The 22,439-nt window shown below is 35.0% G+C and overlaps 1 protein-coding gene across 4 annotated transcripts in view; it reads left to right on the top strand.

Annotated features, from left to right (window-relative positions):
* RAB28 (RAB28, member RAS oncogene family) overlaps positions 1 to 22,439 on the top strand; it is a 138,505-nt gene that overhangs the window by 113,817 nt on the left and 2,249 nt on the right. For 2 of the 4 annotated variants that reach the window (XM_027836393.1, XM_027836391.1), the window contains 3 exons: positions 5,926 to 6,029; positions 9,990 to 10,067; positions 20,425 to 20,519. In XM_027836393.1, the coding sequence (XP_027692194.1) occupies positions 5,926 to 6,029; positions 9,990 to 10,067; positions 20,425 to 20,514 (272 nt within the window). In that variant the 3' untranslated portion in view covers positions 20,515 to 20,519. The remainder of the gene's footprint in view (positions 1 to 5,925; positions 6,030 to 9,989; positions 10,068 to 20,424; positions 20,520 to 22,439) is intronic. The other 2 variants (XM_027836392.1, XM_027836390.1) reach the window with 1 other exon arrangement.

Here is a 22,439-nt window from a genome sequence, read left to right as displayed (position 1 = left end):
TTCTTTCTTTCTTTCTTTCTTTCTTTCTTTCTTTCTTTCTTTCTTTCAAGGCAGTTGGGGTTAAATGACTTACCCAAAGTCACACAGCTAGTGAGTGTTGTGTCTGAGGCCAAATTTGAACTCAGGTCCTCCTGACCCCAGGGCTGGTGCTCTATCTCCTGCACCACCCAGTTGCTTCTTGTTTCACTTTTTGCACTCCAGTACGTAGCATGAAGTTTTGCATGTAGTAGGTGCTTTAAATGTCATTTACAAAGGGTTAACTTAGGATCTCTTTTATACTTAGTATATAATTTTAGTTAGAAAACCTGATTTTTATAAAAATTGTGAAGACTTCATTGGCAATGTAAAGCAAGGTATATGGATATGTTTGATTATGATTAAGGAGTAACCTTTTTTTTTTTTTCAAAGCATGTGGATATACATAGTGTACACAGAAAGGTTCAACTCACCAACACATGGTTTGCCTGGGTGGCTTTGTTTTCAGGTCATAAGGGTTCACTTATCATGCATGCTAGTTAATACTTTCTCTCTGCCTTAAGAGCAATAACTGACAACTCATTTAACCTTTGGCATTCCTATGGTCTTTCTTACTTGTCACCCATCTGCCTACCTAATTTCCTCATGATGCCCTAATCCTTAGATCGATATCATCATCTAACTATTTTATTTCTCCTGTGCCTGGCAACCTGTTCTCTTTCTCTCTGATCACTGACCATTTTTACCTCCCTTATTCCCTTCAGCTACCATCTTGGCAGACTATTGATCAAATATAAATAGAGATCTAAGGTTTTTAAAATGTTTTCCTCACAACTCTTATGGGATCATTGAAAATATTGTTATCAGCACTTTAAAGATGAGGAAAGTGAAGCTTAAAGAAATTTTTAATTGTCAATGGTCCCATAGCTTGTAAGTGTTAGAATTAGGATTTGAACCCTGGACTATTCCATCTTAAAGTCCAGTGTTCTTTCTGCTATACCTCATTTTCTTTTTTTTTCTTTCTTTCTTAGGCAGTTGGGGTTAAGTGACTTGCCCAGGGTCACACAGGTAGTAAGTGTCAAGTGTTTGGTCTGAGGGCTGGTGCTCTATCTACTGCACCACCTAGCTGCCCCATACCTCATTTTCTATGCCTGTCTGACGTACCTATCTTCTTTCTCTCGGCTGTTTGCCTAATCACTCTAGAAAGTATAAGTTGATCAAAAAATAATTTAGTAAATTCTTGGTCACTTGATAATCTTGGATATATAACAGGACACTGAAGTGATGTTAATCTATTTGGCAACATCCATTGTCCTTATTTTCAGTAAATGGATTCTAGACTGTATGGACCATGTTGTGTCATTGCTTATGTGTTTATGATAATTCAGGTCAACACTTTCTTATTGCCCACAGTTCCATTTAATCAGCATGTATATCCAGGTGGTCAACTGAAGAGTCCTTATCTTCCAATAAGCCTTAGTTCAGATACCACTTCTTCCTCGAATTCTTCCACTTTTCCCACTTGCTATTCCTTTCTCCTAACTCAAATTACATTTTGCTATACTTATGTTTGTACATTCTGTATCTCCCAAGAGAATGTAAATCTTTTAAAATTTTTGTTTTTGTGTCCTTGAGCATTTAGCATAGTATTTTTTGCATGGTGGGCTCTTAATAAATGTTATTCAAATTGAATTGAAAGGGAACATGGACTTAGAGAAAATAATGAACAAAGGCATGGAGATGAAGATAGTTTTCTGATGTTATAGTGAATTAAAATTACTTTTGCTTTGATACTACTTTATAATCTTTGGGACAACTGGATTCACCCTGATGTTTTGTCAAAGTGGAGTTGGAACTCAATGATTACAGATATGGTCTTGTAATCTATGTCATATTCTTAATGTTTTTTTCTTTAAAAACCAAATTTATTGCTAAAAGTACTATTTGTTAACTAAGTGACTAGCCATGGAAACACGATGTCATTTTATTGGTGTGGCTCAAAGCCACCCTGCCATGAATTAGATGGTCAAGAACTAACTATAAGGATGTACCTCTCATAATTACCTAAGGATGGCGCTGAGACATTGAAACTACTGCTACAGATGGTGAATGAAAAATTTGTGTTTGAATTTCTTTTGCTTATATGTGACATTTCAAATTCAACAAAACAACAGTAAGCCTGGCAGCAATATTTTACACTGTAAAAACAATGTGACTGTTTTTCAGCTTGATATCTCCTATTTCATATCTTCAGGTTGTAGTGAAAGATAATCATATTTTAAAAGGTACACAGAAGGGAACTTCTTTATTTTCAGGAGATATGTTTGAGAATTATAGATTATAGTTTATGATTATTGTACTAGATCAATAATATAAATTTTAGAGTGCAAGGTAGAGATTATCTAGTCCAATCTCCTACTTTTATAGATAAATTCTTAGGTGAATCTCATTGAGTTCATCCCACATTATGCTACCAGACTAATCTTCCAGAAACACTATCCTGCTCAAAAACCTTTATTCTTTTCCCAGTCAATTAGTTGAAATGGATAAACATTTAGTAAGCATCTGTGTGCCAGGCACTGTGCTCAGTGCCATTACTGTACAGAATCAAATTCAACCTCCGTAGGCATTCTGTATCCTACACATGTCCTTAACCTTCAGTGGTTCCAGTCTTATTTACACTGACTTTTCTAAATTCTTTGCTCTAGACAAACGTATTTATGCATTATCTCATGAACTTAACTCAGTTTCCCCAACCACATTTTTTTTGCTCATTATGTTGTTCCATCCACCTGAATTACTCCTTCCATTCTTTGACAATTATTACCTACATCTACCAGTTTTTCAAGAGTCAGCTCCATATCCTTAAAGCCTTCTGTAACTATCCTTGTGAGAAGTTATAACCACTCTAGTAATTTTTGTCTGTGCTCATTTGGTAGTTAATCATGTGACATACTTTTGTTCTCATTTGAAACTTTTATTTAATTTTCTTTCTTTTTTGTTGTTATTTAACTTTTCACATGTTTGTCTCTAGCCTCCCTAGGTAGCCTGTTGAGATCTTTCAGGGCAGGGACACAGCACTTAACATCATGTCTTGCATTTGGTTAGCACTTAATAGGCATATGTTGATTTTAATTTGCCCAGTGTCATACAAGTAGTTAGTATAGAGTCTCAGGACTAAAACCCAAGTCTCACTTCCTAGGCAAAATGTTTTTTTTCATTCACTATGCCATGTTATTAGGAAGGGAAGGAAAACTTCAAAACTACTTTAAGATAAGGCTTAAGAAAGGAGCCAGAAGTAAAGAATTGGAAATTTATGGCTATCTCAAGATCAATTATGAGTCATTTTTTGAATACTCCAAATATACCAAGTAACAGTTGTTCTCAGTTCTCACTACTTATTGTGTATAATTCCTTGAAAATAGCCAGATGAACCGTCTATAAAATAGCAACATATTTTTCTGCTTATAGAATCACTAACACTCATAAATCCTTGAAGGACTTGTTTATAGAATCAATAATCTTTGGAGGAAGGTAAAATTTTGGTCATTTTTACAATTTTGGTGAGTTTGTAGGTAGAGCCTACACAAATATTGTAGCCCTCAATGAATAAATGAATGAATACATAGTAGAAGCAAAATAATTTCTTTGAAACTTTTTCTTCCTCTTCTTCAGACTCCCTCAAAAGATATAATAGTTTAATCAATTCCCAGATATCCATGAGTGAATGTTAATTAGTCATTGGGTCTAAAATTTATTTAATAAACTTAATCTATTCTTTCATATTTATCATTACTAGCAGACCAGAATGCATAGCTAAGAAGAAGAGAAGGAAGCATTGGTAAATGAGAGCAGGCATATAAATTTCTTATGTTGAATAAAATGTTTGCATTGGGAAAGGCTGTGAACTAACCTGCAAGGCACAGACAGGGAACACCCTGTTTGTTAGGTTTCAGCATAGATTTTGACGTAACTTGGGTATAATCATTTTGTTTGAATTATCTAAATGCAGTTTCACTTCATAGCATAACGAGGTAGAATAGCTTTATGTCACCAGAAAATTTGATGAGCATGTCATTCATGCCTTTATCCAAGTTTCTGATAAAAACATTAAATAGCACAGGATCCACCACAGATCCTTGGGGTACTCCACTGGAGCCCTCCTGCGTCATTGACATTGAACCATTAACAAGCACTCTTGGAATCTGTTCAACCAGTTCAAAATCCATATAATTGTATCGTCTTCTAGTGTACTTCATCTTTTCAGTGAGAGTAGTGACACTTTGTCAAATGTCACTAAAATATTGCTGAAATCTTGGTAAGTTATATCTGCAGAATTCCCAGATCTACTAGTTTACTAACCTGTTGAAAAAATTCGGTAAGGTTAGTCTGGCATGAGCTATTCTTGATGAAACCTTACTGGCTTTTAAAATTACTGCTTCCCTTCCTACCAGCATCTCTTTAATGCTGGTTTAGGGTAGAATGAAGTAAAATATACTCAATAAATAGTTTTCTTTATTAAGACAATTATTATACAGTTATTATGTTGCTTAATATGCTAGATTGATTTTTGGTATGGGATATGTTGTATGTATGTGTTTTTTTGATGGAAAATATTCTAGCTAAAAAAGGTGACATTGCCTTATGTTTAACTGGTTAGTGATTTCATTGGGGATTTTTCCTAGTGACGTTATTTGTTCTTACTTTTGTTGTTGTTGAATTAGAAGAAGTATTTTAGCTTCAATATTATCATAAACTGTAGTATAAACATTAGTGCTAATAGCTTAGTATTTTAGTTGTCCACAAATTAATGCCTGTGGTATCTGGGCATTTTTAGGCCTGTTCTTATAAACAAGGCCTCAGTGATGTTTAAGGAACAGCAACATGTGGCAAAAAAAAAAAAAAAAAAAAAAAAAAAAAAAAAAGCTCCACATTAACCAAGGTAAGCAGTATAAATGGGGCTTAGGAATCCCCTGTTAGACCAAAAATCTCCTAGAGAAAATCTCCAGAGCCTACAAATTAAAGACCTCCAATATCATTTTAAATAAAGCCTTTTATGTAGTATGAGAGCATTTTTTCAGTTGATAATCAATTGCCACTATTATGCAGGCTTACTAGATTTGCAAATTTACAAGTTTTTACAAGTCAGTTGGGTCCCTTCCTCAGGAAATCAGTTTAAGTTTTTTTTTCCTGTATTGACTCAAAGAACCTAGTTGTCCTTAAATCATTGTGAATATATTTGCCTTATAATTTGATGGCATTGAGTCAACACCCATATTGGTACTGCAATGCAATAAAAAAGAGAAACTTTTCAATATAGATTCTTGTTAGTTACTTCAGGATCAAATCTGGAAAAATTGGAATGTACACAATAAAACCTGTCAAGATTTGAGTTCCATGTTCTGCTTTTAGCACCTAACACTTCTCTGTGAAATGCTGTCTTGTTTAAGTGCTCTATTTCCAATGGGCCCATCACAGGAAAAATCCATGAACGCTACTCTTAAAATATATAAAGGAAGGAAACTTTCTAAAGGAGCTTTCTGAAGTTTCCTTTTGTGAAATTAGAAATATTTTAATAACAAATTAAGTAATATTTTAATGTTTCTAGACACTAACCAGATATTTGCTGTACAGCATTAAAATTATAAAACTCCAAAACATTCTAATTATGTCAGATTGTAAACTATTTCAAAGCAAATTTGTAAGAGGCATATTTCATTAATTTATTTTAAATAAATCTTTGTTCTTCAGATGCATTTATACATTTACTCATTTAACATTTATTAGGTATCTGCTATGTATAAGGCACAGTACACATGATAAGCAGACAGTTATATTATGATAGGAATAAAATAGAGTATGTTTTCTTTTATGTTAGTTTGAAAAAAATTAAATTGGTTTATAAACAGTAACATGCTGGATTTTGTTTTTCTTTGAATGCCTTTCTAGTTGATTTGGAGCATATGAGAACAGTAAAACCTGATAAACACCTACGGTTTTGCCAGGAAAATGGCCTCAGTAGCCATTTTGTGTCAGCAAAGACGGGAGACTCTGTAAGTAAAGAGTGTAACCAAAACCCACTTGAAGTGTGTGTGTGTGTGTGTGTGTGTGTGTGTGTGTGTGTGTGTGTGTACACACATTTGGGAGGAAATGCCTTTTTTAGTTCCAAAATTCTATAATGTTATGATTTTATAAATGTTTCGTTCTAGCAGTTGTAAATTCCCTTGCATTGTTTAGAATAGTGGTGGCTTACCAAACCACTTTTATATTTCCTATATTCACCAATATTCATGGGAGTTTTTGACATTAAACAATTTCCTGGGCTGCGTTTAGTTTAGGCTGTAATGACTTTCTCCCTCAATTTGAAGACCAAGTTAAGTTCTCTATAAAAATTATTTTTAAATGGTTTGTTCTGGAAGAGATGACTCTTCCCCAAAACATTTTGTAGCCTAAGTGGAGATTTTTTTAATTCCATTGCTATGTCAAAAACAGTTTTGTATTTGATCCTGTTTTAAGAGGCCATGGGGATAAGAACCTTCAGTTCATAACGATTCTACAATTCAGTAAGCTCTTGATGTCTGTTGGTTGTAGGAAAATAAGGGTAAGCAGGAAGGCCAGAGGGATCGGCAAAGCTTTCCCTTTAATTAGGTTTAAAAGACAAGTGAGGTAAATAGACTGCTTGAGGTTGAAGTTGCAGAAAAGCCAAAATTAAAGACAACTGAACTACAGAATTGTTGTTTGAAGCCAGAATATTCTGAAGATAACTTGTAATGAGTCTTTTCAACCCTGAAAATAAAAGATTAAATAGCGGGGTGGCGCAGTGGAGAGAGTACTGGGCCCGGAGTCCAGAAGGTCGGAGGTCAAATCTAGCCTCAGACCCTTACTAGCTATATGATCCTGGGCAAGTCACTTAATCCTGTTTGCCTCAGTTTCCTCATCTATAAAATGATCTGGAGAAGGAAATGGAAAACTACTTCAGTATCTTTGCCACGAAAATCCCAAATGGGGTCATGAAGAGTCAGATGCGATTAAAATAACCGAATAACAAGAAATTAAACGTTGTTTTAAATAATAGTTAAAGATGGGTGAATAATCTAACTGTATGTAGATGCGTTCCACTTTTTAAAGAAGATGGTGTTTTCCAGTTCATTGCTGTTTTTGATATGTGAAAAATATGACTGAGTAGAAACACATGGCCACTTCCCTCAATGAAAACTACAGCTTCATTTTTAATTAAGTCACAGTAGTATTTTTCACCTGTTGGCAATTTACACTAGATTGAAAACAAAGTATACTTCAAGTACCTGTGATTTCTCTAGGTCCACCAGCATCACCGTCTATGCCTTAGTTTTATAGTTACTATGGTCAAAAAGTTAATCGTCATGTAACCACCTTGGTGAGGACTGTTTCTGACCTAAGCTAGGTTGTTTTTTACATGGTGGACACAGTCTGTCACTGGGCCATATTGAACCCTTTCTAGCTTGGTTGGACTTGCTAAAATTTGTGATATACCAGGATAGTCTTTAAGAACCTAGGCTCAAGTTGGTACCATAATGAAGCAGTGGAGTAGAACTTGAGTGGTTTCTCAGAATGACTAAGAAAAATGCAAAACTTGTGAAGGGTCAAACCTGGGAACAAAGTCACAATAATAAACATCTTGTAATCCTAGCAATTTTTTGAATTTGAGACTAAGCTTGAAGGGCATATTAGCAGGGAATCGGAGCACGCTCGTAGGGACAGTGATATCTACATTTTGCTAAGGCATACTTAGAGAAGTTCAAGTAACTATCTTCACCGACTGTCCACCACTTGGTTGGGCAATGACCCAACTATACAGTTCTTGCAAAATCAGAATTATGACTAGGCTCTGATTTTAACGGAATAGTCTCCAAGACATGTTCCTACTTCATATCTGCTATTGGCTCCTAATTGGTCTTCTACCTCCAGTCTTTCCCCTTTTTTATCCGTTTTCCATATAACTGTTAAATTGACATTCCTTAAGTACAGACCTGACTGTATTACTCCCTTGCTCAAGAAACTTAAGTGGTTCTCTTTTGACTGTAGAATAAAATATAAACACCTCTGTTTGGCATTTAAAGCCCTTAACATTCTGGCTCCAAACCTGTTTTTCCAGACTGATTTCACATTACTCCCACTCATTCACTCTCTATTCCAGCCAAACTCTCTGTTTCCCATAGATGACCTGTTATCTTTCACCTCTAAGCTTCTGCCCATAATGCTCTTCCTTCTCATCACAGCCTCTTGGAACCTCCAAGCTTCCTTTTCTCGTAACTTCCATTAATAGTGTTTTACCCACTGCCTCTAGAAATGACTTAGTTTATTTTTTACATTTGCTTATCTGTGTACATGTTGTTTCCCTCTAGGAAATGTATGCTTTTTGAGCACAGGGGCTTTTTTGTTTATACTCTTAGTCGTATCACCAGCCACCAGCTTGGCACATAGGAATAGTCAAAAAGTGGTTTTTTAAAATTAAATGGAATTCAGTTCCTTTTACAGTATGCCTGTGGCATGTGGAATCATAAACATCTGGAGTTGGAAGTTATGTTAGAGAACATTTAATTAAACTTTTTAGTTTACAAATGAAAATGATATTCAGAGACTTTAAATAACTTTTCCAAGATCACACTGCTAGTTTATGGTAGAGTCAGAATTAAAAGTCCATTATGTGATGGTATGTATGTATGCATATGTCATGTATGTATGTATGTATGAATGATGTATTTGTGTGTGTATCCTAGGTTAATTAGTAGCTCAGCTTAGTTTCCTAACTAAATCAATAATATACTTCCATATTATGATAAAGAACATTTTGAAACATTTCCTCTGCTTTGCTATCCGGATTATGGTTGAACTATGGGCAGGAAAGATAATACTGATAGTGGCTGTTGTCTCGCTGTAATCTCCCTTCTAAGTCCCTGCAGCCATTAACTCCTCTCCCAGCCCTAGGATTCTGCTTCATTACTAAAAAGTTACTTTCAGTAGGTGATTGTCTTTGGGTCAAAGACAAAAGGCAAAGACAAAAAGAGGGTGAAAAAAGGTTGTGTACCCATGGAATTAGTTTTGGGTTTATAGATATTTGGCTTTTTAAAAAAATCAAAGATCTAAATAGTGTAATGTCATGACTTTTCTTGGTTTGCAGGTGACAGCAAGCTGTGAAAGAATGATCAACATCTGGGATGATAGTGTTAGAGTAAATAAAAATTCATTTAGAGAAATGGTAAAAGCTGTTCAGTAGGGATAGGTATTAGGTAGAATATTTAAGTAGAAAAGCTGTACAACATAATACATTAATAGAGTTCAAAGATATAGATGTCTTGTCCTGAAACTGATCATGAGTTATAATTGTAAAGCTGTTTCTAAAAAGGAAATTAAAGAGCCTTTTTAAAGATATATAATTTGTAAGAATAATTGTTTCTAACGTACTCTGAAAATAAGATTACCTGGTTCAATATCCTTCTCACTTGAGAAACGATATGAAACACAATGAAAAATCTGCATGTTGATAGGAGAACCCTGGAAGCTATTAAAGGGTTGGATAACTATAATAATTTAAACTTGCATGCCACTTTATAATTCATCAAGGACTATTTCATGTATCCCATTTGATCCTCACAATAGCCCTATGAGGTAGGGAGGGAAATATTACCCTAATTTGTAAAGATAAGGAAGTAATAATAATAATAATAACAACTAATATTTATATTGCACTTACTATGTGCCAGGCAACATGCTAAGCAAATATTACAAATATTTTACTCGATTCTCAGCAACAGCTCTGGTAGGTAGGTACTATTATTATCCAACCTTTTACAGATGAGGAAGCTGAGGCAAACTCGAGGTTAAGTGATTTGCCCAGGGTTACACAGCTAGTCAACATATGAGGCCAAATTTTTGCGACATTCACTATTTAGAATTGAAGAAAAATTTGATGCATTTAAAGGTAATTTGAGGATATCTTCTTTTAATCATTTTTACTCTGTTTCTTGTTACAGGTCTTCCTGTGTTTTCAGCGAGTTGCTGCTGAAATCCTGGGGATCAAATTAAACAAGGCAGAAATTGAACAGTCACAGGTGATTGTCCTGAATATTGTGCTTTAAACATAATTTTAAGAGTATTTTTTAGATCTTTTTCACACTTCTGTGCTAGTGTAATTATTTCAGGTATCATCAGAAATACTGTGCATCACAGTTTTGTTGCTGAACAAAGGTGAAAAGCATTCTTTCTATGAAAATAGAAAAGATGCACCTTTTATTTGAATCTTTTTCATGAAGACAGATATAAATACTTGACAATATCTAATGTAATGAAACTTATTAATTATAGTTTGAAATTTCATTATGGGTCAAGGTAAAGTTTCTTGTACTATTTTTGTGTATAAATAGGTCAAATCAGTAATACAAACAGCATCAAAAGGTGAATACTTAATTTTCTGCAGAGAACAAACATTTTAAAAGTATTAACTTGCACACCAAGTTCCTGTGTTAACTGCAATTTGAAGTCTCTCACATCTTTTACTTGGCAATACTTTGTTAGCCTACTAAATGTAGTTGAAAGTTATAAAATGACCTTTCTTTGGGAAAAAAAAATGTTCTATATATCTAATTTTTGACTAGTGGGTTTTCAGTATATCTGGATGAATGAAGTTTTCCTTTCCCCTCCTTTTTTGTTTTTGTTTTTGTTTTTTTGTTGTGTGTGTGTATAAAGAGTGCTTTTTTATTTCAGTACTCCCTTTCTATGTTTCTTGCATTTATTCCTTTTTTTGTTTCAGTACATAAAGGATCTATAATTTCGTTGCTGTGGGTGCTCTTTCCACCAACACAGATTTTAACTCGTCTAAAACTTAGTATATAATTTTTGTGTAATTTGTAAGCCTTTAATTCAACAGATGTTTATTAAGTGCTGACCATGTGTAAGGCACTGTGCTAGGTGTTGCAAGTACAAAGTACAAACAACAGTTTTTGCTCTTAACCAGCCTGGTGATAAGTTTCCAGCCTGCTTCCTAGACACAGGATTCATTACCAATCCTATGTAGTTTGGTAGAACATGACAAAGCTTGTACTCTACTAGTAGAGCTTCCCTCCCTGCGGTGGGGTATTGTGAGGATCATATGGAATAATTGATTAATTATAAAGTGGCAGCTAGATGACACAGAGGATAGAGCCCTGAGTTCAGATTTGGCCTCAGACACTTACTAGCTGTGTGACCCTGGACAAGTCACTTAACCCTGTTTGCCTTAGTTCCTCATCTGTAAAATGAGCTGGAGAAGAAAATGGCCAACTACTTCAGTATCTTTTCCAAGAAAATCCCAAAATGGTGTCATAAAAAGTTGGCCGTGATTGAAAAAACCCAACAACAAAAATCCAAGTTTAAGGTATTATTGTTATCCAGCCCTTTACTAGCTTCTGTGGTTCTCCTGTCCGCATACAGATTCAAGAATTCAGCGTCACCTCCATACCACAGCGAGGCATCAGAGGTAGGACTTTAGTGTAGGGTAATTAGTATTGCAAAGGAGAGTTCTCCTAAACTGTATAGCAAAATACTGGTTAGCCCTTTTAGTGAATTCTTTGGTGGCATACTCTAACTAACAGATAAACTAAAGGTATTAACATAACTTGAAGACACAGTGCAAGTAACCTCTTTTACCTGAAACTTTTTCTGATTCCCCACAGCTATGTGTCCCCTCCTCCTCAGCTGTATTGTATTTGTAAATCATATTTTATTTTCTTTTAATTCTTCTTATACTTGTTTTGTACCTACTTTTGTGTGAACTTATTTTCCTGATAGGATGTAAATTCTTTGTAAGTAGGCATTATTTCCTTATTTGTATTTGTATTTTTACAGCCTAGCACAGTGCCTGGCATGTAGCTGGTGTTTAATATATTTTGATTGATTAGGAATCAGAAAGTTTTAACTTGAATTCATTATGGAACTCTGGGCTTTTATGCTCCTGGGCGGAATACCTTTCATAATTATATTATATTTTTCAATGACTTTTGATATTAAGTTTCCAGGAAGTAAGTCAAGGCTCTGTATGTTTATCAGGTTGGGGGATACATTTTTTTATACCATCTTTATTTTAATAAGGTAATCTGGTAACAATAATTTATTTTCACATTGCCAATCCCACAAAAGATTTTTTTAGTGTGGAATACATATTACCTCATCAAAGTATGGCCTAAACCATCTGGAAACTGAAGAGATTTTTTTTAAAAGAAAAGAATATAAACTTTTAAAAAATTTGTATCCTTAACAAACACCAAATGAATAGGGTATTTGCATATACATAGAACAGAAAAAGAGGATTGTGTATGAAACTACAGGACTGTTATGTACAGTTCATTTTTCTTTTTAAAGTATATAATAAGGTCAACTTACAGTTTTCAAAGCTTGTCTGGCATTCTGTTCTTTTCTTTTAAAAAAAAAGAGGAATATAAAATAAGGTAGAATTCTTAAAGAAAACTTCAAAGCTGACAGGTCCTACTTCAATGAACTCTGTTTTTGTACTAATATGTATAACTTGTATAAGGTTTTGTGACCTTTTCTTTTCTCCACATTTCGCCTGTTAATAGTGCTCATTTTAGACTAAGAAATGGGCATTAAAAAAACTACCTGTTTAGGCCTTATAAACAATGTTGCTATAACAACAATTTACATATACTGGCCTAAAAATTATAATAGTAGAATATATTCTAAAATTTAGACTTTTAAATGTGGTGAACAATATGTGTGGTTGACAACAATAAATTGAGTTGTTTTTCCTTACCTTGCACATACAATGAAGACATAGTTCCTTCCCTGTACTCACTTCCTGCCTTCCGTGAAATTTTTCTACTCACTCATTCACCCAGTCAACAAACATTTTCAATAAACATAAGTACTATTATGTGCACAGTATTATCCTAGCTTCTGGGGAATATAAATATAAAATTTACAGTTCCTGTCTTGAAGGAGTTGGGGTAGATATGATATACACACAGATAAATATAAGATACGAATGATGAGGGAAAGAAAAAGCTCAAAGTGCTTTAAGAATATCGAAGGAAGGAGAGAATACTTGATGTAATCAGGAAAGCTTTCCCAGAGTAGGTTTTTGCACAGAAGAATGATTTGATGAAAGAGGCACATAGTAGGCACTTAAATACATATTGATTGACTGTTGGACTTTATTCTGGCATTAATGTCCTGGAGAATAAATGCAAAGGAGACTGAAGTCAGAGAGACCAGATGAAGTCCTTGCAGTAGTCATGGCATGAAGGGATAAGACTTTAGTTATCTTGGTAGCAGTGGGAATAGAGACCTCAGGAAGGAAGAATTAACAGAATTTGATTATTGATTGGTCAGATGGGTGTATGGAGAAGGAGATTTTGACCTTTTGTGAGGAAATGGAGACCTAGGAGGACTCATGATGGTAGTTTATTTACCAGCAGAAGACATTTTGGCATATAATTTTAAAGGACTCAGTAAACAAAGCAGCTTTGTGTCTGACTCACAAAAATAAAAGTTTGGTGAATTTGAATTTATTTAAAATACTGACTAAACTTTTTGAAGTTTTAGTTGAAGAGACATTTTTTCCTTTGATCTCTTGTGGATTTTTCTTATAGGTACCGTGGGAGATTCAAAATTTATTTACTTGCCAAAATGGATATGATAATTAATGGATAAGTTACTTTCATAGATGAAGTACTTAAAGTCCTAATAGTGTACTTGCTGTTCCCCACCTCCATGCCTTTGTACAGACTTTTGCTCATGCTTAGAAGATATATCTCACCCCCTTAGAATCTGAAGTTTCCTTCATTTTATGTGCCATGTCTTACAGGAAACTTTTTTGTGGTACCTTAAGTTATTAATGCTTTACACACACACACACACACACACACACACATGTATATGTGTGTGTATATAAACATGCATCCACACATATTTATACAGATATGTATTATATATGTGCATATACATATGTATATGTACGCACAAAGACAAAAACCATTCTCTGTCTTAAAGTACCTTATATTCCGTTAGGAGAATATGACATGTATGTGTAAGGTATATATAGACATTATATATAATACAAATGCATATATACATATATACAAATATATATACATAATATATGTATATATTAATGCCGATATACTTACCTGTTTTCATGTTGTATTGGATACATTTGTATTATATGTAATACATGTAAAACATATTAAATGTTATTTCTGTTTATGTATGTATATATTGATGGATGCATGCATACCCACACTTATCTGTTTACATATTGTATCTTCCCAGTGGAATGTAAGAGATTGAATGGAAACTGGCTTTCATTTTGTCTTTATGTACTTCGTTATATCCTTTGTATGTATGCCTTTTTATCCAGAGCCTAGTGCAGTGTCTTGCACATTTTAAGTGCTTAATGAATATTAGTTGAATTGCACTGGATTATATTGAGAGTGAAGAAATAATCCATTCAGTGAGACTTGGCTAACCAGAAAATTAACCTAAAACCTTGTGTTACTTATTCATGATTTGTTTACTAATTAGATTGTGCTGCCTGAGAGTTCATGTAAAGGAATATCTGGATGATATATAATATTATTAATAATGACAATAGCTGGCATTTATATAGCACCTCCTATGTGCCAAGCACTCTGCTAAGCACTTTACAAATATTATCCCATATGATTCTCACAACCAGTCTGGGAGGTAGGTGTAATTATTATTCCCATTTTACAGTTGTAAATCATCTGTTATCAGCAGATAAAATTTGAAAGAACAATTTGACAATTTTCTCATGTTAATGCTTTTAAAATTTATGTAGGCTTAAGTGGAAAAAAGAATTCATTTCGCAATAGACCAGACTTGCATACTGGAGGAAAGAGAGATATCTGCAAAAAGGGTTGGAAGCCCCAATGATTTATGTCAGAATGTAGAACTGGCCAGGCCAAAGCAGCCTTAGCCCTTTATTCTGAGGTAAAGAACATGGTATTTGGGAGGTGAGCAAGTTGGAACTTCACCAACCCTTCATACTATAATTGCAAAGTAGAACAAAATAATGTTTTTAGCTGAGGAACTATAAGGCCTTATGAGACAGTGCAGTGGATAGAGTTGATAGACCTAGAATCAGGAAGACCTGAGTTCAAATGTGCCTACATTTATTAGCTATGTGGTCCTGGGCAAGTAAACTAAACCTCAGTTTTCTCAACTAGAGCCTTGAAAAGAAAGGAAGGATTTTACCTGAATGAGATGTGAAGGTAAATAGTCCCACATAGGGGAAAAAAAAAACTAAATAGATGAAAAAATGCCTTTTAGCTAGATTGACATAGATAACTAAAGGATATGTTCCTAAAGAACCAATTCATCAGTACATATATTTTGACAGACCCTACCAGGTTGACATTGACCTAGGCTCAGAATCTGATAAGTAGAAAAGAGCAGGCAAAATAGCATTTGAGAAATTGCAAAGTGCTCTCCATGTCCCCAGTCTGCTTCCTGAAACAAAATTTCATCATTTTAAGACCAATACTTTTTCATTCATATGATGTGCCCACAAATCATGGATTACCACAGTCTTCTTGTGTTGATATATTGCAGTCCACTGAGAGAGCAGTGGAGAGATAGGGTGATAGGCATAAGTGTTATTTGTTGTTCTGTCGTTTTTAATTGTCTGACTCTTTGTGATCCCATTTGGGGTCTTCTTGGCACATTTATTGGACTGGTTTGCCATTTCCTTTTCTAGATAATTTTATAGAGGAGGAAACTGAGGCACACCAGATTAAATAACTTTCCCAGAGTCATACAGCTAGTAAATGTCTGAGGCCAGATTTGAACTCAGGAAGATGAGTCTGACCCCAGGCCTGGAACTCTGTCCACTGCCACCTAGCTGGCCCAGTATAAGTAGAGTGAAACATTATGAATAGTGAATAGTACACGTGAATAATTTTTTTAAAGAGAGATATAGGACTGGAAATGGGCCAGTTATATAGTTAAGTGAGGTGTAACAGTTGGCAGCCTATATTCTGCATTGGTATATGTTTCCTATCAAGAAGTCAAGAAGACTTCCCTTAGCCTTTTTGGTGGTTCCTCTTTAAAAGAACATTTATAGGATAGACAAAAGGGAAAGGTTATGACTATGCCATTGGTGTTGGAGGAAGCATCTACATCAATAAGATCATAGACCCATTGAAGTAAGGAACATAAAACATATTATGAGGTTAAACGAAGGGGGAATTCATTTAGACCAGAAGAATTCAAGTTTTTAAATTATGGGCCATGTTATCAGAAATCCATATGTACATGGGTCAAATTTTTTATTCTAAGAGATGAGCTATATGTAATTTTTTAAATGCAGTTTTCAAGTGATACTAAAGTAGTAAAAATAATTTAATCCTCATTTATTCAGAAGTGCTGAGTTAGAGGCTTAGCAAATGAATGAAGGAATGAAGCATTTATTTAGCAATTACTGTTGGAAAAGCACTATGCTAAGTGTTGGTGAGACAAAGAGAAAAGTGAGTCATTCCCTACTCTCAGGGAGTTCCCATTCTGATGGGGGAGACAGCATATTATTTTTTTTTAATTATTTATTTGTTTGTTTGTTTGTTTGTTTGTTTGTTTTTGGTGAGGCAGTTGGGCTTAAGTGACTTGCCCAGGGTCACATAGTTAGTAAGTGTCAAGTGTCTGGTCTCAGACAAGATTTGAACTCAAGTCTTGACTCCAGGGCCAGTGCTCTATCCACTGCGCCACCTAGCTGCCCCAAGACAGCACATTTAGAAGGTTTCAGCTACAGGTTAGATGGAAAAGTCTCATGGTCCTTAGATGCAATAATAAAGCAGATATTAGTACCTTTCATCAATGTAATTATTAATGTCACTACTCCCAGGACACCTATGTTCAGGATCCTAGGCTTTTCCTTATCAGGGTCTGAAGGGAAATGACTGTCAAGGTAGTAGTGGTTCGATCTGCCTGGCACATGCTACCTCCTCTCTTTCCCCAGGAAGCCCTGCTACCTCAGCTAGGCTGGCTTATCTGCCTTGTGTGTGCTAGTAATTGATCAGTTTTGATCAAGATAATAAGAATATTTAATAGACTAAACCACTTTTAAGAGGAGTCAAGGTATATGTCAATTCTGACTCCAGATTATATCATGGATAATGTCTTTTAACCTCACTTTCAAAAAGAAAATTTGCTTTCACAAAAATAGATAGACCCAAATGTTGCCTAGAAGTGGCTCATATAATCAGAAATTTAAAATTTCCTGTTGGCCTCTTAATTTATGTGTATTTGCTAATTAGGCAAAGATTTTTTTGGGAGGGGGAGGGGAAGGCAGTACTTAAAATCTCACCTTGGGGTAAAGAGGTGACATTTGGACTTTGGACTATGTTGACCATATATTGAAAGCCCAAGAATTAGAGAATAATTGGCAATTTTTATTTTGGCACCAAAAATAAAAAATTTCTAACATTGAATAATATTTTTTTATTAAAACAAAGAAAGGAGAAAAAAGATAGCTATTGTATAGTCAGGTACTTTCTGATACTTCTCAGCACCTGGAAATTGAGGTTTCTGCTCAGGGAAGGCAGTTTCCTGAATCTGGGATTGAGCAGGATCTTGGTTATGGTTTTTCTGACACAGACACGCCACACATCACTGTGGGAAAAGTACAGTGCCCTGAAGGAAAAGGACTACTACCATTATGCCTTTGTTAATTTCTTGAAAATTGAAGTCATATTAATGTTAGAGCATTGATACAAAGTGACTTGAACACGGGTTAGTAACCCGGCTATGTTTACATGATGGGATTTAAGGCACCATTTAGGGGGATTAATGAATTGCTTACTGACTACAAAGATAACTTTTTGTCCTACCTTGAGAGTTCGGTTTAAGAAAAAAATTAGATTTTGAGAGGTCAGATAACCGTGTATCACCTAATCACACTTTATTCAGCAATTGGTAACATTTTTGTTGATAATAACAGACCAGGAGTTTTTTTTTAAAGAACATTTAGTCTTTTTTCTCTAGATAAGTTAATATGAAGTTCATCAATTAAAAATGAAGAAAAACAAATCAGGGACTAATAAATCCAGACCATTTAACATACTCCTCATTCCTCTCTTTTGTTTATCAAACCTTTCTTTATAGATGCTGTCAACATATATATTGCATATGTTTTAATATCATTAATTCAGTACATATTCAAATTTTGGTTAAATGCAGTTATGCTGAAATGTGGGAAAATGTCATATAAACATTTAGAGGTAGTAGAAAGAATTCTGGAGCTGGAGTCAAGTGATATGGTTTTGAATTTTGATATGGACACATTACTTATGGGCAAGTCTCTTACCTTCTCCTGAGGTCAGTTTCCTACTTTGCAGAATGGGAATAATAATACTTGTTCTACCTACCTAATTCATCTGGTTGTTGGCCTGCTCTGGAAGTCAGAATGACCTGGCCTCAAATGCCATCTCTGGCACATCCTAGTTGTATAACCCAGGGTAAGGCAGTTAACTTCTCCATACCATTGGCACCTTTCTAAGAAGACTATGAGTGTAGAACAGTTGATGCTAATCTGCATGGATAGAGGAAGTTTTCCCCTAGGGAGCTCCCTACACTGATGTTATTGTGGTTTTGGACAAAATACAAAAACAAAGTTCTTCAAAATGCATCATAGGTGGATGTGATTATTAGCATTATTATGTTTGAAACAGCATAAGAAATTTAGGTCCTTTCATTTCTGAAGTTTTTCAATAGCAAGTTTTCTCCATTGTATGTATATCATATTTTATATTTTCTACAATCATTTATTGAATATTGTTCTTATTGTTATGTAATGGCTCCTTCAAGCTGCAGCTCAAATATAGGAAGCCTTGTGTGATGCCTGCCCATTGTTAGCACATTCCTTCCTTGGTTCCAGTCTTAACCTCTGACACATCCCTCCTGTGTGACCCTCAATCCCCTAGTACTCTAGGCTCTGTTAGTACTCTGTTACTAAATATTGCAGATGGAAATGCCTTACCACATGTGCCTAAAACTAATGAAATCACATGTCCAGGCTGTGGCCTCTTTTTGTATTTATTCTGTCCGGCCTTCTATGTGTGTATATTTCCTCCTTAGAATATAAGCTCTTTAAGAATGAAGATTTTTTTATTCTTTGAATCTTTAGTGCCTAGTGCATAGAATGCACCCAATAAATGATTTTCTTATTATTTTATATGTTAGCTTCGTCCTTAAGAGGTGTAGGAATGAAAATAATAGCCACTTACATATGTATAGAGCTTTACAGGTACAATGCATATTATATTATATGATCGCATATATTATCTCACTTGACCTTCAAAATAAGGCAATTCAAGTATTGGATAGGATTTTAGGATTTAGCCCTGGAAGAAATGTTAGAATTAATCTAGAGTGATTCCTCATTTAACAAGTAAGAAACCTAAGACTTAGAGAAGCTGTCTGACTTGATACTCAGTGGCAGAGCCTGAACTCCAGAGTGGGCCTTCTAAACCTCACCCATTCCAGTATTCTTCCTCCCTTAGCACTTTTTCTCTATGCTTGATCTCATTGGGAAAATATTTTCATTTGTATTGCTTTAAGTAACTGCCTTGAACATTTTAAAGAAACAGAACTTCATAATAGTTGTTGCAGAGCTTTTTATTTAAACCTAATGGAGATTTGCATTTATGAAATTGGAATCCATCCTAAAATTTTTAAGTAAATCTGCTTTTTTTGTGGGTGGCTGAGAGATGTAATGAGAGTGGTCATAGGTACATGGGAAGGAATGTAATGAAAAATAAATAGAGATATTTAATGACTAGAAATGCTACCAAATAAAAAATTTACATGATACATTTACATACACATATTATATTCTTATTAATCCCTAATAGAGAAAAATCTCATAATTCACAACATTGTTACGTGTTCTATATGTATGTGATAAGGCAGTCCCCAAGATGTAAACTCCTGTTTTGTAGACTCAATGTACAGTTCTCCATTTTGGTAATTAACTAAATAGGGTGATAAAAAAAATTGGCTCTTGCATCTTTACTCCTTCTCTTTCCTTTTTTATGTTTAAATTTTCCTGTATCTTTGGCTGCATGTTAAATGTTAAATGTATGTTGATTTTCTTTATTTTTTTTCTGGAGTATTCATTTTTTTTCCAGTTATTGAATCTTCTTTCTTTCTGTTTTTTTCCCCTCTCTGTCCTCATCTCTCTCTCTCTCTCTCTCCCTCCCCCCCCCCCCTCTCCCTCTCCCTCTCCCTCTCCCTCTCCGTCCCCATTTCCCTCTCTCTCTCTCTCTCTGTCCCTCTCCCTCTCCCTCTGTCTCTCTCCCTTTCCCTCTCCCTCTCCGTCCCCATCTCTCTCTCTTTCTCCTTTCTGTTTTTTTAATTCTTCATTCATCTCCTCCTTGTTTGTCCATTGTGTACGGGATTTGACAGCATATTGTCAGGGCGGAAATAGTGAAGTATCCGGAAGAAGATAATCAACACCTCAACTCTACACAGAGTAAAATCTGTTCTTTACAGTAGTTCAGGTATTATTGGATAAATTATTGCCATGTGGGTGGTAGATTGAACCCAAATATTTTTGATACATGTGACTTGTTTCTATAATATTTTTACCAACAGGAAGCCCCATATAACTGAGAAAATTTTGCAGATCACTAACACACCAGCTTTGTTTAAAACTTTAAAAAACTGGTCCTTTGTGAAAGGGCTTACAATTTAAATAAGAATTTATGGACAGATTAACAATGTTTCAAAACTATTTGGCTTTATGAATGTTTATTATATGTTCAGTGAAGTGGAGAATTGAAGCAGCCACTGTAATTCAGATCTCAATACTTTTTCTGAAATACCTTTATAATTAAGACAGTGATGGGGTTTTTGGTTATTTTTTTGTTTTTGTTTTTGGTCTGAATTATTTTCAGATGGCCGTTTCTGTGTGAAGGCATAAAAGAAGAGATGAAAACAGTTGAGAATGTTTTGGTTGAAGTTACCACTTAACAGTGAATATTGTGGTACAACTTTATTGAATCTTTTTAAAAACTTGCTTCCTTAAAGTTGTGTGTATGTTTGTGTTACTGACTTTGCCATATCCTACCAGTAAGAAGTTACTTGGAAGTGAATTAGAGATTTTTTTTAAAAAGTACTTGTAGGTTCTGAGGGTACTGTAAGACCACCACTTATTCGTAAAGCCTTTTACAGTTTACAAAGTACCTTCACAAACTTAAGCCAGTAGATTCTCACTAGTCTACCCCCTGCCTGATATATGGACACTATGAGCTTTAAGTGTGGTATTTAAGGCCAATATTATAATCTCCATTTTACATTTGCACAAACTAAGCTTCAGATAACTTATTTGGCTCCCATAAAGTCACAGAGCTAGTAAGTAGCAGAAATGGAAAGTGGACCCCAGGACCCTGACCTCAAGTTCAGTGCTTTTCCCACTATACCATGTTGCTTCTTGATTAAAAGCACATTAATTGGCACCCAAGGGATTTGCATGTGTTAAAACCCAGACCCAGAATGGGAACCTTTTTTGTGGACTAGAATAGTATCTTTATAAATATTATCTTAGTGTGCTGCCTAATATCATTCAATACTTCAAAGGATCTGTTATTTGGTGTAGGCAACTCCCTCTTTCAGTACAGGTTTCAGCCCTACTACCCCTTAATAGATGGTTTTATCAGTTGCTAAGGCCAAAAAAACTCATCCCTTTGGTGGTCAACCATCTGCCCAGTTTTTTTTAGTAAATACTTTTAAAAGATATGAAGCCAAGTCTTTGTGACCCAAATATGAGACTGCGACAGTTAGATTTTTTTTTTAACTGAAAGGTCCATTTCTAGTCTAATGTTCTATAATGGTGACTTTGACATCTGTCTTAAAACTGCAGGAATAGTGCTTAAAGGTTGCATAGAAACCTAACATTGCCCAATTCATTCAATAAAACCTACATAGAAGATCCATTGTGAACCAGACTAGACTGAATTTCTTCGTCTAGTTAGATTTGACTGATGTTAAAGAAATATGACAGAGCTCTTACCTACTGTCTTTCTGACAGACTCTGTGTTAACTAATTAATAGAATATGGATCACATTAAGTACATGAAAGGAGGAAAAGGAGATACGTTTGACATATTTGCTTGCAGTATATTTTCATTATTTGAGTTTAAGGCATGCTCCTTAAAACATATCTAGTCTGCAAACCCCAAGATATCTTGTGAGGTTTCAGCAATCAAAGTTTATATTCTTTTGGGCAGAGTACCCACAAGTAAGGGTATGATTTCCTATGTGGACAGAGGGAAGACAGCTCACAGAGTAATAGTTGGGGACCCAACTGGCCAGTTCTAGTTGGGTAATGCTCCTTCCTTCCTCCCTCCTTCCCTCCCTCCCTTCCTCCCTCTGTCCCTCCTTTTTTCCCTCCCTCCCTCTTTCCTTTCCTTCCTCCCTCC

The sequence above is a fragment of the Vombatus ursinus genome, unplaced genomic scaffold, assembly GCF_900497805.2.
Source record: "Vombatus ursinus unplaced genomic scaffold, bare-nosed wombat genome assembly UNPS02014818.1, whole genome shotgun sequence".
Taxonomy (NCBI): Eukaryota; Metazoa; Chordata; class Mammalia; order Diprotodontia; family Vombatidae; genus Vombatus; species Vombatus ursinus.
This window is presented reverse-complemented; position numbering and strand designations above follow the sequence as displayed.